A 17,501-nucleotide genomic window follows, 5' to 3' on the forward strand; every position below is an offset into this window, starting at 1 on the left:
GAACAATGGAGCGAATTTGAATGTAGTTTGTGCTGCTGACACAACATGGAGAGGAAGAGAGGAAGTATAAGGTAGCAGAAAAAGAAAATATTCAAGTAAAGTTCCTCAAAATTGTACTTAAGAACTTGAATATAAATTTCACAGTGTTTCGGTTATTTCCGATGATTTGACTGCAAGGTCGTATCAGTCGACTTCGACTGTTGACAGCTTGTTCTGAGGATTATCCAAAGTAACAGGAACACTGTTTGTTTCTGTGTAACGTCTTTTTATGACATTTTTAAATATTTTAATTCTTACTAAAAAATCACATGTCTGTTGAGATGAGGTGAAAGCAGAGATCTCCACCTGGACAAACACGACCAAAACTGTCTACGTAGACAAGACGGATAAATAACCACTATGAAAAAATGATATATTTATGTGAACTGACCCTTTAATCTTAAAGGAAACACTCGTAGCTTCCTGTGTTTCACACTGTCAGCTGGCACATGATGCCTTTCCATGTTTCATGACTGATTGTTTCTCTTTCTACTATTTATATTAAGATGCTCAAATGTTAAATTATAACCGTAAAACATAAAAATGCTCCGGATGTTTTGTTTGTGGGTCGTTCGCTTTGACACCACGACGCCTCCTCTGCTGAGTGGAAGTTGCTGTTTCGGCGTCACCTTGCGTTGCCTTACTGAACCAAAGAGATTGTGGGATCATGTTGTAATTTAAATAACAGACTACTTATTTAAGTTATTCCTGTTGTGTTTTGTGGTGGTTTCTGATTCTGTTTTTTCTAAATTTTGCTATAAAATGAAGGCACCAAAGTTGTATTTTTATATAAAACCTTCAGATGATGATGTCTGTTCTTCTGTTTGGGGAAATATTATGAATGTAAAGTTATATTTTGCAGTGCAATGTTGACGAGTTCGGTTAGTGTTTAATATAGCTGGTTAAAGTGATTAAATACGTTTGTTGAAACTTCCATAATCTGATTTTGTTAGCAAAAAAAGTCATTTAGTTAAATATGGTAAAATTAAGGCACAGAAAGCTCATCGTTGTGACTGTTTCTTCATATTTATGATGATATTGTGTTAATTTATTGGCTGTAAACATCATCGGAGTGAAATCCACCGAGCACAGACTCCTGGTCCTGTTCTACAAACGTAAACGTTGAACTCTGGGATCTTTTCCCGTCGTGGTGGTAGCATCGAGGCGACGCTCTGGCACATGTCGTGTATATTTATTACAGTGGTCGGCCTTGTACTTGAAACATTGTGTGCCTTGTTTGTTGTTTGTCTTTTTTGCTGGGAAGTTGATTTTGTAAAAAATAAAATCATCAAAATGTTTCTTTGCTTCTTTGGTTTGGAGACAGTTCACTCCCAAAGCATTCTGGGAAGAAAATAAACCAACATGTTTTCCTGCTTCCGTCACATGTCGTCTCTCAGACCGGTGGTCTGCAGGTCCGGTTGTGTTTTTGATGGCTCTTTTTGCAGCGCGCTGCTACACGCCGGCTAAATCGGTCGGTCGGTGGCGTGGAGAGGCCTTCAGTGTCAGCTGGAGGTGGCAGGTGGCATCTGAAATAGAAAAGCTCCTGACAGACAGAAACCCACTCAGTGACACAGGCAGGCTGGAAATCACACACACATGCACACACACTCTTACACAAGGCTTAGGACGAGGCAGGTTAAAGACGTATAGATCCACTAAATGTCACTTCACCCTCTGCTTTTACTTCGACAACCTAAGTGTTTTAATTTGAAGAGAACCAGAAGTCCAGTTGCAGTTGGTTTAAAGCCAATTCTGTGTGGCCTTGAAGTGACTGCAGTGGAAGAAAGAGGGACAAAACCTTCAGTCCTCCGTCTGTGCAGAAACACATTATCAACCTTAGCTATGGTGCGTTCAGGTGTGGTAGGAATAATGGGAAAAATGTGTTTCCAGCTGGGAAAATTGACGTCAACGCTCCCTGAAGTCAGAACAACAACTCAGAAACTGAAAACTGGCAGATGAAAGTACATTTTTGGTTAATATTAGACTTTTGTAATCTTTTTTTCCCCACAATGTTTTAATTTGAACAGAAACAGAAGTTCACGTTACAGTTGAGTTACCAAATTTTGGGAATATGCGTCTTCTCTTGCCGAGAGCTCGATGTCTGCACTCACATGGTGACGTGTGTTGAAGGAGTCACTGTAATCGTTATTTCATGGGTCTTGAAGTAATCCTTCTTTTAGTGACTCTGATGGAAGGAAGAGGAACAAAACCTACAGTCCTCCAACACATTACCAACCTCCATCTGTGCAGAAACACATCATCAGCCCAACTGGTCGAGCCGCCCACCTTTGAGCTCGGTTCTGCTCGAGGTTTCTGTCTGTTAAACAGCAAATATTTCTGTCGCCAAGTGCTGACTCATGGGGGAAATGTTGGGTCTCTGTAAGTAAATTAATCAAGGAGTTTGGTTTAGACCTGCTCACTTTGGAAAGTGTCATGAGATGACTTTTGTTGTGAGTTGGCGCTGTACAAATAAAGATTGATTGATCGACTGTGTCTCGGTCAATAAGCTGCACTTGAACACACCGCAAAGACTTCAGCCGACGGCCAACTACAAGAAATATCTCTGTGGATTTACAAACCTTTGTTGTGATAAATCAGCGTTTTTTTTACACCACTCTCGCTAATATAGCTGCTCGTATTCGAGAATACGTCTGATAAAAAGTTGCTGGTGACGTGGAGGAAGAGGAAATCAGGAGGAACTGCACTTAATGGGTCAAATGGTGGCTACTACAGCGGCTTTCTCTTTCCCTGCAGCCAATCACAGTGATTTCTTTCACCGATGAGCCAATGCTCATTCAAAAAGCCGCCAACAACAGCTGACACACCACACCAACTAAAGCCAAGGATACCTGGTGTGCAAGTTTATTGCAGAGCTGTTGTAGTTTAATATCCAACACACCGAGGTGACGTGAGATCAGAACATTCTCATCTAAATCTCAGCGTGAAAGTATATTAGTGTATTTTCTAAACTGCCCTTTTACGAGGAGGCAGGTGTCATTATTCCAGTAATCTGAGTCCCCAAACTCTCAGAATCACATTTACGATCCACACTTAGTGCATTAAAAATAAACTGAAATCAATCTGTTTGTTTCAGTAAACGAGTAACGAGGCCTCTGAGCTTCACCCACACACTGATCATCAGGCCGCAGTCAATAACCTGCGCTCGTCTGTCTGAGCTCCTCATCTCAATAATTGAGGAGTTTAAACTTTGCTTCAGCGGCAGGATTTAATTTGGGTTTTATTGCAGAAGCAGTTCGTCTGTTTGCTCCTGAAGTGACTCGCTGGAATAAAACCACAGACGGCGTTTCCTCCGTTTCTCCTCGTGGCCTCGATGGACGGACCTTCCTGTAATGTCTGTCATTGTGTGTGTGTGTGTGTGTGTGTGTGTGTGTGCTGTGTATAAAAGCCGAGCAGCCTTTCACTGCAGATATGTGAGGCTGCCTGTGGTGTTTCTTTGTCTGCTCACACTGTATATATGCACTTACTGCATGTACTGTACTTAATCACATACAGTGTCTGTCCTTGTGTGTACATTGTGTGGGTGTGTGTGTGTGTGTGTGTGTGTGTGTGTAGGATGCAACGCATACAAAATGCAGAAACATAAAGAAAACCGTCAAGAGTCTGAATAAAACAACGACCAAAACAGAATCTAAGAAACTAAGACGCTGCTTTTTAAAGCACGCTTGATACAAGGCCCATAAATTAATGGATTTATTGATGACGAATGATTTAAAGATGAATCATAAACCATTAATTAACAAGAACATTTTGGGTTGCCAGGTTGTGGAAATCCTTCTGGTTGGCAGAAAATAAGACAAAGTGAAACCTTGATGGATCTCCAGATGATGCAGCAGCATGATGAAAGAAATACAAATAAATAGTATCTAAAACTAGAATAAGAAAATAATCCAAAATATAAACCATATAAGAGCATCTATACTAAAGGAACAGTTCACCAAAACTGTGAATCCAGCCATCATCTCCTCCCTCCATGCTGATGAAAGTCAGGTGAAGTCTGTAGTCCACAAAACATTTCTGGAGCTTCACAGTAAAACAGAGTTGCAGCGTTCTCCAATACAAAACATAAAAAAACACCCCAAAAAATAAAAGAAAACCTTAAAACTCCATTAAAACTCTGCAGAATCAGCTGTTAGCACTTCCTGTTTGCAGTGTGCTCATGGATGTGCAGACAACCATCACTGGATTACTGTGATACTGAAGAAAAGTTAAAAACACAATGTTTCTAAAGCAAGTTCTGCACATGCAGAGTATTACTCCGTTTACTCGAGTACTTTTACTGTACCTTGTATATTTTTTTATTCCAATTCTTTTGTACTGTTACTGAAGTAAAAGTATTTGTACTTTTACTCGAGTATCAGAGTACTCTCCTCCATCAGTGAGTCACTCTCTGATGTGCCGCCCTGCATGCGGGGGCTGCGTGACGTCGCTCACACTCGTCTCTGATTGGTGGAAACAGGCTCGTTACAACTCTTCTCCCCCAGGTGTTTCACACAAACACAAACACGACGGGACTGCTGACGTAATCTACCTGCACACACCTGTGTCTGTGTGTGTGTGTCTCTGTGTGTTTGTTTGTGTGCGTGAGAGAGCGTGCCTGTGCGTGAGTGAGTGCGTGAGTGAGTGAGCGCGCGCAGACCCAGGAGGTCTTCAGGGAGGCGGGGACGCGCGTGGACCGACAGGCTTTAATGAGATGCGGTCAGATAGAGAGCAGACAGACCGGAGGACGCGTGAGACAGACGGACACCGAGTGGACCGACAGACAGGTGGACGGGCAGACAGACAGGCGGACAGAGAGACAGACAGGCGGACAGGTGGGATGGTGTCGGCCCGCTGACTCCACTCTCACCCGGGCTGTGTGAGTCGGTCGGACCGGAGAGGAGCGACACGGAGCCCCGAGCAGCAGCCGCACAGCAGCGCACCGCAGCCGGGGACAGGAGAGGGGAACATGGGCTCCGCTTCGTCCTCATACCGGGTCATTTACCTGGACGTGGACGGCAGGATCCAGAAGGTACGACACACACACACACACACACACACACACAGACACACACACACACACACACACACACTGTACGGAGGCTGTGTGAGGACGAAATTAAAACGATTTAAGATGAAATAAACACAACAAAGTGACAGAAAAATACTCATTTTTAATATTAAATAAATGTTGTTTCACAAGAAGAAGCAGAAACATGAAAACATTATTAGCCTGTTTCAATATTGTATTTCTGCAGTCACTCACCATTTATCTTGTAAATGTAATCATTTATTTTTAATTAATGCATTTAATATTGTCCATAATGAGGTTATAAAGCAGAAAAGATGCTTTGACTCATTTATAATTATTAAATAACCAGTGAAATTTACTGTTTCAGTGTGCTGGTGTTATTTTACACAATAAAGTTAAATAAATGTTATTTTAGACAAAGTTTCCTGTTGGACGTCAGGATTCAGAGGGTATGACACATATATAGGCTTCTGTACGGAGGCTGTGTGAGGACAAAGTTAAATGATTTGAGATGAAATAAACACAACAAAGTGACAGACCCTCAGAGGAAAAGGCACATTATTAATGTTAAATACATGTTATTTCACAAGAAGAAGCTGGAGGTTAAAAGCAAAAATGTGAAAACATTATGAATTAAAAAAAAAGCTTAAAAATGAAATTAAAGTTAACATAACAGCATAAAACAACAACTCTGTATAAAGCGGTGGATAATTGTTGTAATAATTTATATTATTGTGCTATGTTTTCTTGAGCTCCAACATTATTAATATTAAATAAATGTTATTTCACAAGAAGAAGATGCTGGAGGTTAAAAAACATGAAAACATTATGAATTAAAAAAATAACTTTTGAAAATGACCAAAAATCCCAACTGTATGAATTGGTAGATAATTATTATTTATAATGATCAAAAGCAGCTTTTTCATTATCAGCCTGCTTCAGTATTATTAAAAATTGTATGTTCATTTATATATTTTCTGCAGTCATTCATCATTTATGTTTTTTATTTGATGGTTGATTAGTAATTAATGCATTTAATATAGAAAATAAGTCTCTAGAGAAAAACACAGGAGGTAAAATAACAGTGTAGTTCTCACAGTAATATGAAAGTTTTGTAGCTTAGAAGGTGAAATGACTCTCAGGTAGTTTCCTTCACTGATATTTATCAGTGAAGATGTTGTCTGATATGAAAACTGTTTTTATTTTGGAGATTACGATGCAGAAAAAGATGCTTTGAGTCGTTTTTAATAATAAATGTTCTGTTTCAGTGCGCAGCTGTCATTTTAGAATAAAGTTTATTGTTCTTTGTCAAATATTCTTTGTCACGTGTGTTTGATAACCACATTTGATTGATCTTTGGAAAATATTTGTGAATACTGGCCGATAAATTGATGTAGGAGTGTTTTATTCTTTAGCGTTCGTGTCCGCAATATTGAGATTTAATTAAAACCTTGAAATTTCCTCTGTAACTCTTCAGAGTGATGTCATCTGTCGTACTAAAACCTGTAAATCAGTGAGCACTTTTGCAAATCTGGTTCCCTCGTCTCAAAGTCTGAGTTTATTTAATGTGTTTTCAGTGAGATGCCTGAAAGAAGGTCTGTGGTTTCCACAGGCTGATGATAAAAAGCCCAGTGACTGTCCCGTTGTCGGTCGAGCTCAGTTCATATTTAGTCAAAACTGTCAAATAACCCAATTAATCTAAAAGTTCGTTATCTGGAGATCTCGACAAAATGATCTCATCTTGTGATGTCACACAAATAACTTGTGATCTCGAGAAAACAAATTGAATTATTAACTCGACTCCATGACGCCATATGTCCGCTTGGAAATCCTCTAAAAAAGAAGCTCCTCACATGTGCAGAACCTGCCTGAGAAACATCATGTTTTTAAGTTTTCTTCAGTATCACAGTGATCCAGTGATGGTTGTCTGTACATCCATGAGCACACTGCAAACAGGAAGTGCTAACAGCTGATTCGGCATGGGTTTAATGTAGTTTTAGAGTATTTTTTGTTTCCATTTTAAATCGAGTCTCCAGCTGCTTCAGCTGTTCAGCAGAACGCTGCAACTCTGTTTTACTGTGAAGCTCCAGAAATGTTCTGTGGACTACGAGACTTCACCTGACTTTATATCATCAGGAGGAGATGATGACTGAGCCTGACTTTATATCATCAGGAGGAGATGATGACTGAGCCTGACTTTATATCATCAGGAGGAGATGATGACTGAGCCTGACTTTATATCATCAGGAGGGAGGAGATGATGACTGAGTTTACTTTTTGGGTGAACTGTTCCTTTAAGGGATTAAAATATGTAGAATTAAACCTTTCGACTATAATTTGATGAAAATATTACGACTTGTCATCGATGAAAACATTTAAAATGTTTTGCCGACTAAAACCATGAAGGATAAAAATGACTAAAATAATCTAAAATAGCTTCCAAAATTGACACTGAGCGATAAAAAAATAAACTAATATCACTTAGATTATAATGTGGAGTAACACTGATTATAGAAATACAGTAAAAGACCATAAAGTTGCTATAAATACTCAGTGTGCGCAGCATGCAGGGCCATATTTGGATTTTATAGCTTTATAAAGTTTTATTTACTTGAGTTTGTGATTATTTCTCGACTATCTGGACTCAAGAGATCCATAAAGTCTTCCATAAACATTAATAAGCTGTATTATAGACGCCCTGTAATGAGTCTCGTCAGGTGTGCTTTTACAGCTGCGTGTTATTGACACTAAATCGAGTACATTAAACATGAACGCTGGTCGGCCTTTCGTCTGTTTATCGCAGTGATTGCGATGCTACTGACTGAGCACTTCACAGGCTAAAAATAGAGAGAGACCACCGCAGTCATAATCACGTAGCCTCACCATCAGGGAGCATCCTCTGCGTGTGTGAGCCGCTGGATAATGTCTGCAGTTTTTGTTTAGTGGACGTCGTTTCTGCAGAGCTGCGAGGTTGAAGAGTAACTCTGACCTCTAAATAAACTCCTCAGCTGCCTCACTGTTTAAAACACGTTCGATTGTCAGGTAGACGCTGAAAGAATCTAGGCCATGAAACTTATTAATCCAGCAAAGCACGTGAGAATCAGAGCGGAGCGCTCAGGTGACCCACCTGCCGACCTGACAGCGGATGTTTTTTACACATCGAGCCTTTCTTCAGTGTCGGACGTCGATGGTTTCATAATAAATCGTGCAAATGTTGAAGGAAAGTCGCCACATTTCAGCTGTAATAAACTCAAATGTATTCAGACTCCATGTGTCTGTCAGAAGAGTAATGTGACGCTCAGTATTTACAAACTGAAGACATGTGAGGGTTAATTTTTAACCGAGCTCAGGAACTAATGTCAGAAATGTTTGCCATCACTGTAATTTCATTTTAACGTTCAAACACTGGCGCTGTAATAACCACAGTAACATGAACCAACAGGTAACGTTTTGGAGTTAAATCAAATATGCATCAAAGTGATGTCGGCTGCAGCTAAAGATCAGATTCTCCTTTAATCGATTAGTTGTTTGGTATAAAATGTTGAAAAACAGTTTGTGACGTCTTCAAATGTCTCGTTTTGTCCACAACACAAAGATTTTGAGTTTACTGAGAAAATAAACCAGAAAACATTCACATTTAACAAACTGACAGCGGAGAATTGTGACTGTTTTTTTACAAAATCAATAGATTTTTTTAATTTGAATATAATTTAATAGTTGACAACTGATCGATTAATCGTCGCACCTCTTCCTGTAACTTTTAGCAGCATGATTGTAACAAAAACACTCGTCTTCTCTGTTTTCTTCACAGTTAGAAACATGACAAAAAGAATCAGATATTAATTAGTAATTATTTTATTGATCTGGGTTTTCATACATGAGACAGTACGGCTCCGATCAGATATCAACATCCGTCCTCTCAGTCGATTAATCTGTCACTCATTTTCTAGATGAATTCATTAGTTCAGAAAATGTCGATCAGTGTTTCATCCTCAAATGTCTCAAAGATATTCAGTTTACTGTCACATCTCTGCAGCTCTGCCTATAATCAAGCACTGTTTTGCGATAAACTGTTTTTAATCTCAGTATCATCAAAGTAAGACAGACTGCCACAACACCACGGCTCATTTATTTGTCTCAACTTCAGCCAACACCCTCGTCATGAGATCAATAAATCTGCTGTTGAACTATCCAAATACATGCAAATGTGCAGAATAAGCGCATATTCGTATCACACAGAGACTGTAGATGATTATAAATGTGCACAACTGCACATAAAACATGTAAATAAACAAACATCACCGTCGGCAAACAACAGAGAGGAAGAGAGTCGACCACTTCTTCAAAATGGACGACAAAATGTCTCCTTATTAAAACCCTGAAACTTTAATCGCAGGATCGACTTCTTCTTCTTCACGTGTCGTCTTAAACAAACACAAACCAAAAAAAAAGCAGCAGAACTGAGGGAGTCCTGATGGAGTCGCTCGTGCAAAATGTTTTATGAGTTGTTGTGAAAGTAATATTTGGCAACATTAAAGGTCAGATTTTACAACAGATTTTAAAACCACTGCGGTTCAGACCCGACTGTCAAGCACCAATTCTTTCTGCGCTTAATCATTTCATAGTTTATAAAACGTTCATCACAGTTTCTTAGAGCTCATCAAACATCACCTAAACGTTTCCTTCGATTACTCAAATCGTTAACTTTCAGTATGACAGTATATTGTACAGGGTTGGTGACTGAGCTCTGTACTTTTAGGGTTATCGACTGAATTACGTCACGTTGAATCAATCAGGAAGGAAGAGAGAGAGCGAGACGTCGCCACTCGAGCAAGTCACAGCGAGTCAGGGCGACACGTGCTGCAATATTTGTTATTTAAAACAGAAATGTGACCAGGTGGACACGTTTAACCTGAGGAAACACGGGTCAAATATGAAATATATCTAAAAGATGAGGAGCATACGGTGTTGAACCCTCCTGCATGATTAACGAGACGTCGACATCATCATCGACAGTTATCTCAACGCGTTTCTTTCCATTTCTTCATCGGAGGGTTTTTCCAGCTGGCTTCATTCATCCATCCTCTCATTTCCTTTCAACTTGTTTATCCGTTTTAGACTCACAGAGTGACTCAGTGCAGTTTTAAAGGAAATCTAAATCACTTTCAGCCTCGACCACAAGAACCAGAATCCCAGCAGAGCGTCCAGATTTATGCTGATCTGAACGCTGCCACGAACCGCAGGACGATTAAAAACATGAGTCACTGACACTAATAGGAAACAAAACAAACAGTGTGTTGAAGTCCACACACACACACACACACACACACACACTCTCCAGTGTGTGTGATGCAGCTCATTAGTCCCTGATTGTTAATGAGAAGCTTCTCAGTGTCTGTTTACACACCAGAGGAGGAACAGCAGCTCATGTACCGTCATGTTCTGTCATGTACTGACGTTTATACCTCAAACTCACAGCACTCCTTCATGCAGACTTTTTTAAAGGGTCAGTACACGCGTTTGAAGCATCCGAGCACTTGAGGCTTGTTAGCTAGCATGCTACTGTTGACATAAAACTTTAAATCTCACCTCCAGTTCTCTCTGAAGGACAGAAAACCTGTGTTGAGTTTCTAAAATTAGCTTTCACAGCTTTTGTCACCACTTCCTATGAAATGTTTCATTGTCAGCTTTCAAGATGCTTTTATTTTTGTTGGTTAGATGTGTGAATGTTGTGGTGTGTGTGTGTGTGTGTGTGTGTGTGTGTGTGTGTGTGTGTGTGGTTGTATCTCAGCAGCAGCCTGATCTTCTTCTGTGTTGTCTGTCGATAATATTGAGCTGTTTGTTGGGAGGATCAGGTCACTTGTTGCTCTGCTGTGTAAGAGACACGACCACGTGGATTCAGGTTTGAATATGAGATCAGCTTGAGGTCAGGGCGACATAATTAAAGGTTAAATAAATTAATTTGATATCGGGCAGATGTAAAACATAAACGTGTGTTTATGTGCAGCTGCAGTTGTTTTAAACGTGCTGAATATTCAGCTCTTCTCCTCGTGAGGAACAAAGACGTGTTATTTCAGCATCGCGAGCTCTGCAGTCACCTTTTGTTCCGGCGTCCTCTTCGTTCAGCCCATTCAGATTCTCGTACGGCGTCTTTTTTGATTTGAATAACAGTGGACAGAGTGGCTGGTTCACGCTGAGGGCTCCTGATGATGGTGATGATGATGGTGATGATGATGATGCAGCAGCAGCAGCAGCAGTGGAGCATCATGATAAAGTGGGTTTGTAATTCAAATCAGCTTCTTAAAACAAGAAGATGAATTTGTGTAGCAGTGGTTTATACGGTGGAGACAGAATAATGAGTCGGAGCTCACAAACACAAACATGTTCAGCTTTTTTCATCAGTTTCTCTCCTTCTGTCCTGCAGGAGTCTCTACTGCTGCTCGCTCGTCTACATTCAGCTCCGTCTCTGCTTCACATTGTTATTTTCTCTCCTTGGTTCCTTTAAAGCTCTTCAGTTTGTCTTGAATTGCGACGTGTTTTTATCTCTTCTTCTTTCTGTTGTTTTTTAAAGGAGATTCTGTGTTTTGGCCTGGAATCGACAGTAAATGACACGTTTACGACGCAGCATTAGGCAGATTTCAAGAGCAGCCAAAGCATAAATATATAAATAACTGGCAGTCAAATTAAATATACATATACAGCTTTAATTTGAAATGAGACGTGGGACCAGAAGACGAGGAAGTTTGCGTTTGAGAGGAAGGATGTTGAAATCTGATAGAAGTCTCTCACAGCTCAATGAAATAATGATTAAATGCTAATAACAGACTCTTTCTGTGGTGTTTTAACTGTGATAACAGCAGAGAAGACAGCGAAGCAGAGCAGCAACAATTCATCTGTTGTTAACTATTGAATTAATCAGGTTTGAGTTATTTCTTTTAAGACTCCAGCTTGTTAAGTTTGAGGATTTGCTGCTTTTCTTTGTCGTTTCTATGAGAACATGAAGAGTGTTTTTGTGTTGGACCGTGTGTTGAAGACATCTGAAGACGTCACGTTGGACACAATTGACAGACGTCTTTAATAGAAATGAAGAGTTATCAGTAAAAACAGCTTCGTCACTTTGATGCATATTTGAAGGAGTTTGTTGCTCAGATTTTTGGACAATTTTGCTCTTTTCAGCCTTCATTTTTTACTATAAACAAATAAATAAATGGCTCAATTAAATGAATTAATGTCATTAAATGCACCAAAAATAATATGAAAAATAAATGTAAGCATTAATTAATTTATAAAATATGACATAAATTATTGTATTGCAGAAATACAGAAGTAAATTTGTTTTTATTTTTGTGTAAATATGTAAATAATTACATTTATAACAAAATGAATAAATACAATTAATTATTAATTATAATTTGAGCATTAAAATAATTCAAATTTTAAAAAATGTAAATGTGAAAAAATTCAGGTATCAAAAACGAACAAAAAGAAGAAAGTGTCATATGAACAAGAAGCAGCGGATGTTTGTGAAGCGCTGACCTCCTCCTCCTCCTCCACCTCCACCTCCTCCTCCACCTCTCCCTGTCTCCTCCACCTCCTCCTCCACCTCTCCCTGTCTCCTCCACCTCCTCCTCCACCTCCACCTCCTCCTCCACCTCTCCCTGTCTCCTCCACCTCCTCCTCCACCTCCACCTCCTCCTCCACCTCTCCCTGTCTCCTCCACCTCCTCCTCCACCTCCACCTCCTCCTCCACCTCTCCCTGTCTCCTCCACCTCCTCCTCCACCTCCACCTCCTCCTCCACCTCTCCCTGTCTCCTCCACCTCCTCCTCCTCCTCCACCTCTCCCTGTCTCCTCCACCTCCTCCTCCACCTCCACCTCTCCCTGTCTCCTCCACCTCCTCCTCCACCTCCACCTCCTCCTCCACCTCTCCCTGTCTCCTCCACCTCCACCTCCACCTCCACCTCTCCCTGTCTCCTCCTCCTCCTCCTCCACCTCCACCTCCTCCTCCACCTCTCCCTGTCTCCTCCACCTCCTCCTCCACCTCCTCCTCCACCTCTCCCTGTCTCCTCCACCTCCTCCTCCACCTCCACCTCCACCTCTCCCTGTCTCCTCCACCTCCACCTCCACCTCTCCCTGTCTCCTCCTCCTCCTCCTCCACCTCCACCTCCTCCTCCACCTCTCCCTGTCTCCTCCTCCTCCTCCTCCACCTCCACCTCCTCCTCCACCTCTCCCTGTCTCCTCCACCTCCTCCTCCACCTCCACCTCCACCTCTCCCTGTCTCCTCCACCTCCTCCTCCACCTCTCCCCGTCTCCTCCACCTCCTCCTCCACCTCTCCCTGTCTCCTCCACCTCCACCTCCTCCTCCACCTCTCCCTGTCTCCTCCACCTCCTCCTCCACCTCTCCCCGTCTCCTCCACCTCCACCTCCACCTCTCCCTGTCTCCTCCACCTCCTCCTCCACCTCCTCCTCCACCTCTCCCTGTCTCCTCCACCTCTCCCCGTCTCCTCCACCTCCACCTCCACCTCTCCCTGTCTCCTCCACCTCCTCCTCCTCCTCTCCCTGTCTCCTCCACCTCCTCCTCCACCTCCTCCTCCACCTCTCCCTGTCTCCTCCACCTCTCCCCGTCTCCTCCACCTCCTCCTCCACCTCTCCCTGTCTCCTCCACCTCCACCTCCACCTCTCCCTGTCTCCTCCACCTCTCCCTGTCTCCTCCACCTCCACCTCCACCTCCACCTCTCCTTGTCTCCTCCACCTCCACCTCTCCCTGTCTCCTCCACCTCTCCCTGTCTCCTCCACCTCCACCTCCTCCTCCACCTCCTCCTCCACCTCTCCCTGTCTCCTCCACCTCCTCCTCCACCTCTCCCTGTCTCCTCCACCTCTCCCTGTCTCCTCCACCTCCACCTCCACCTCCACCTCTCCCTGTCTCCTCCACCTCTCCCTGTCTCCTCCACCTCCACCTCCACCTCCACCTCTCCTTGTCTCCTCCACCTCCACCTCTCCCTGTCTCCTCCACCTCTCCCTGTCTCCTCCACCTCCACCTCCTCCTCCACCTCCTCCTCCACCTCTCCCTGTCTCCTCCACCTCTCCCTGTCTCCTCCACCTCCACCTCCTCCTCCACCTCCACCTCCTCCTCCACCTCTCCCTGTCTCCTCCACCTCTCCCTGTCTCCTCCACCTCCACCTCCTCCTCCACCTCCTCCTCCACCTCTCCCTGTCTCCTCCACCTCTCCCTGTCTCCTCCACCTCCACCTCCTCCTCCTCCTCTCCCTGTCTCCTCCACCTCCACCTCCACCTCTCCCTGTCTCCTCCACCTCCTCCTCTCCTTGTCTCCTCCACCTCCACCTCCACCTCTCCCTGTCTCCTCCACCTCTCCCTGTCTCCTCCACCTCCACCTCCACCTCTCCCTGTCTCCTCCTCCTCCTCCTCCTCCTCTCCCTGTCTCCTCCTCCTCCTCCTCCACCTCTCCCTGTCTCCTCCACCTGTCACCGGCTGCCACCAACAGACCTCTGAAGTGCTCTCTGACCTCTCTCCTCCTCCACAATCATCCACTTCATCCGCCCTCCTCGTTAAAAACCTCCTCCCCCTCACAGCCGGGCCTCCCCCGTGTCACCCCTCGCTGCCACTTGGCCGTTCGATGCCGTCACATGCAGATGCCTCTGTTATCTATGTGGGTCATCCCTCTCTGAGCGCCGAGGCGTGACACGAATCGTTTGTCACGTTCAACGACGCCGCTTGACCTTGTTTACGAAGACGAAAAACACCAAATATTTACAGCCTCTGCTGCGACGAGCACGATCTCTAATCAGGAGACGAGCCCGGAGCGTGGGAAGCCTCCGACGTTCAGACTCCAGAGCTGCTCCCCCGTCAGCCGCTGCTCCAGTTTCACATCCAGACACTGAAGTCAGCGGAGGAAGGAGAGGATCTGTTAGTCTGCTGGGCTTTAATTAGAAAATACGAAAACATGTTGTAAACATCGGCGTAAGTGGGGAAAAGTAGGTGATTTAAAATGCAACAAATTAAATTTAGTCGAGTTCAGCCCCGATATTCTCCCGTGTGATCGTTCTCATGCAGCAGGAGGAGGCGATAAAAGTCCTGCGTTATTTAAAACATGATGCAGCTCAGAAGAATTAAAAAAGCAGAGTCATGCTTTCACTTCAGAGAGCAGCGAGACAGAAAAGTGTCTCAGCGCTGCTTGTTTTATTGTTTTCAGTCTGTTTTACTGTTTGTTTTATTGTTTGTTTGTTCCACTCACATTTATTGTTTTACTCTCGACACCCACGAACCTTTTTATTGACTCTATGTGGAGGAAAGGCCGACAAATAATGTTTGACATACATTTTAAAATCTTTGACACATCTCAAGCTTTCTTTCAATGTTTCTATATTCATTTAATCATTTTCACACATTACACAACATTAGCGATACTTTTCTTAGAAGTACGTGACAGACCGACTGTGTATAAAGCTAAAATATAAACTGAATTAAATGAATAATTATGTGGCATTTAATTAATTTTGTTAAGGGCGGCTAACGATCGTCTGACCGTCCAGTTAGAGAGGAAACAAACACAAAGTAAAGAAGTTCACAGGAGGAGTTAGAAACCAGCTGAGGAGGCAGAGAAGCCGTCAAACTCTCCTGGTAATCACTTTATTGTGGCGTTGTCAAAGGATTTATCGCTTCATATCGATTGTGAATATCTGACGCAGTGTCACTGCTCATTTTCTGCAGTATTGATACACACCTTTTCTTCCCGCTGACAGCAGGTTGACACACAAACACTGTTTTTTAAAGCCTAATATGAAGAAACCGCTCCTTGTTTTATTGTTTTTAGCCTGTTTTATTATTTGTTTTATGGTTTGTTCCACTATCATTTGGTTTAGTTTTCTTATTGAACCTCTTTGCTGCTTGTGTCACTCAGCTAAACGCTAAGTTTGGACTACCGAGCCCCAAAATGTACCTTTACCTTTTTTTATCCAAACAACTTCAAACTCGACAATGCACGTCCTTCCCACTGAGCAGAAACACATCCAAAGGACGTCTGGAGTGAAAGTTTTTAGACGTCTTTTCAACGTTCACTAGTGATGCCCGAGTGACGTCCTTACAGGGTTCAAAATTGAAGTTTTTACAATGTAATGTTAGACATCTTTTCATCTTCAGTCACAGATGTCTAACGAACTTAAAAGTAGCAGAAATGTGAATACTCAAATAAAGTACAGTCAACTCAAAATTGTAGCGACTGAAGGACAGTACCTGAGTTTATGTTCAGTCAGATTTTGAACGCAGGGCTTTTATTTGTGATATAGTAACAGCGTGGTGTTTACTGTTGGTCCCCGACCTACAAAACACCCGACAGGTGTGAAGACGATCGTTGCCTGAAATATGTGACGGACGTACAGAAAGACAAACACATCAAATCAATAAGAAGAAGAATTTCAGACATGCAGAGGAGTTACAAGGCGGCGCTGCATTCACTGCTGCGATCACACGGCAAACAAAGCAGAGCAGGGACCCGACAGGGACCCGGCGTGGACCCGTTTGAGACGTCTGTTACTGTCTGTGGATTTAACATTTTAAATGAGTGTGTGTTGTTGTCTCTCAGGTGGTGTTCAGCAGATTCTGCAGCCCGTGTGACATTAAAGAGCTCTTCTGTACAGCCCTGGGTGTGCCGAGGTAAAACACACTGTTAATTCACTTTCAGCTTCATCACTTCATCAACACAGTCCAGAAAACAGTGTTTCCGTAGATTTAATGATGTTTTCACACAGTAGTCGCCACCTGAATCATATCTTCAGTGTAGGTAACTCCCAGTGACTCCTCTGCTGTTTGTTTTAGAGCTCAGGTTGACATGACCTCCTGTTAGTCACGATTTATTGTGTTGTATAATCTGAATGTGGAGAGTCCTTCATTTACAGACGGGGAGGTGGAGAAGAGGTGGAGCTGCAGAGTGATAGAGAAGCATCTGAAACACCAAACCACAGAGCAGATTATGCTTTTTATAGCTTTACGGTTGACTTTTTAACAATAAATGCAGCACTAAGACAGGTAATTATTCATAAAAACGTTGACTGTGTGTTTCTGTGTTGGTGCAGGAACACTAATCTGTCCCTGCTGGATTCGTCCGGCGCCATGGTGTCCATCGACCCCACCATGCCACACAACACAGAGAGGTACATGAAACCCCCACCACGCTGATGTCTGTATTGATTCATTGATTGTTTGACAGAACATTTGTTCAGTCCAGCAGCTGCTGCTTGATTGAAAGACACATCCGCTGATTGACTGTAAATCACAGCGTCGCCTCCTCCTTCCTCCCCCGCCGTTAACATGACGCTGCCGTGAACAATCTGCACACACACACAAACTGTAACTGAGTTTACCGAAGAAACTATTAAAATCCTGATGATGTGACATCTGATGTGGTCTGAACCAAACAAAC

At 42.9% G+C, this 17,501-nt stretch overlaps 1 protein-coding gene across 1 annotated transcript in view; it reads left to right on the plus strand.

Moving 5' to 3' along the window:
* The first annotated feature begins 4,803 nt into the window (after nucleotides 1–4,803).
* Nucleotides 4,804–17,501, plus strand: part of pde9aa (phosphodiesterase 9aa) — a 52,487-nt gene continuing 39,789 nt past the window's right edge. Inside the window, 3 exon segments of the mRNA XM_073474107.1 lie at nucleotides 4,804–5,068; nucleotides 16,665–16,735; nucleotides 17,155–17,232. Of these exon segments, the coding sequence (XP_073330208.1) occupies nucleotides 5,006–5,068; nucleotides 16,665–16,735; nucleotides 17,155–17,232 (212 nt within the window). The 5' untranslated portion in view covers nucleotides 4,804–5,005.

This window comes from Pagrus major, chromosome 9 (assembly GCF_040436345.1).
Source record: "Pagrus major chromosome 9, Pma_NU_1.0".
In the NCBI taxonomy this organism is placed as follows: Eukaryota; Metazoa; Chordata; class Actinopteri; order Spariformes; family Sparidae; genus Pagrus; species Pagrus major.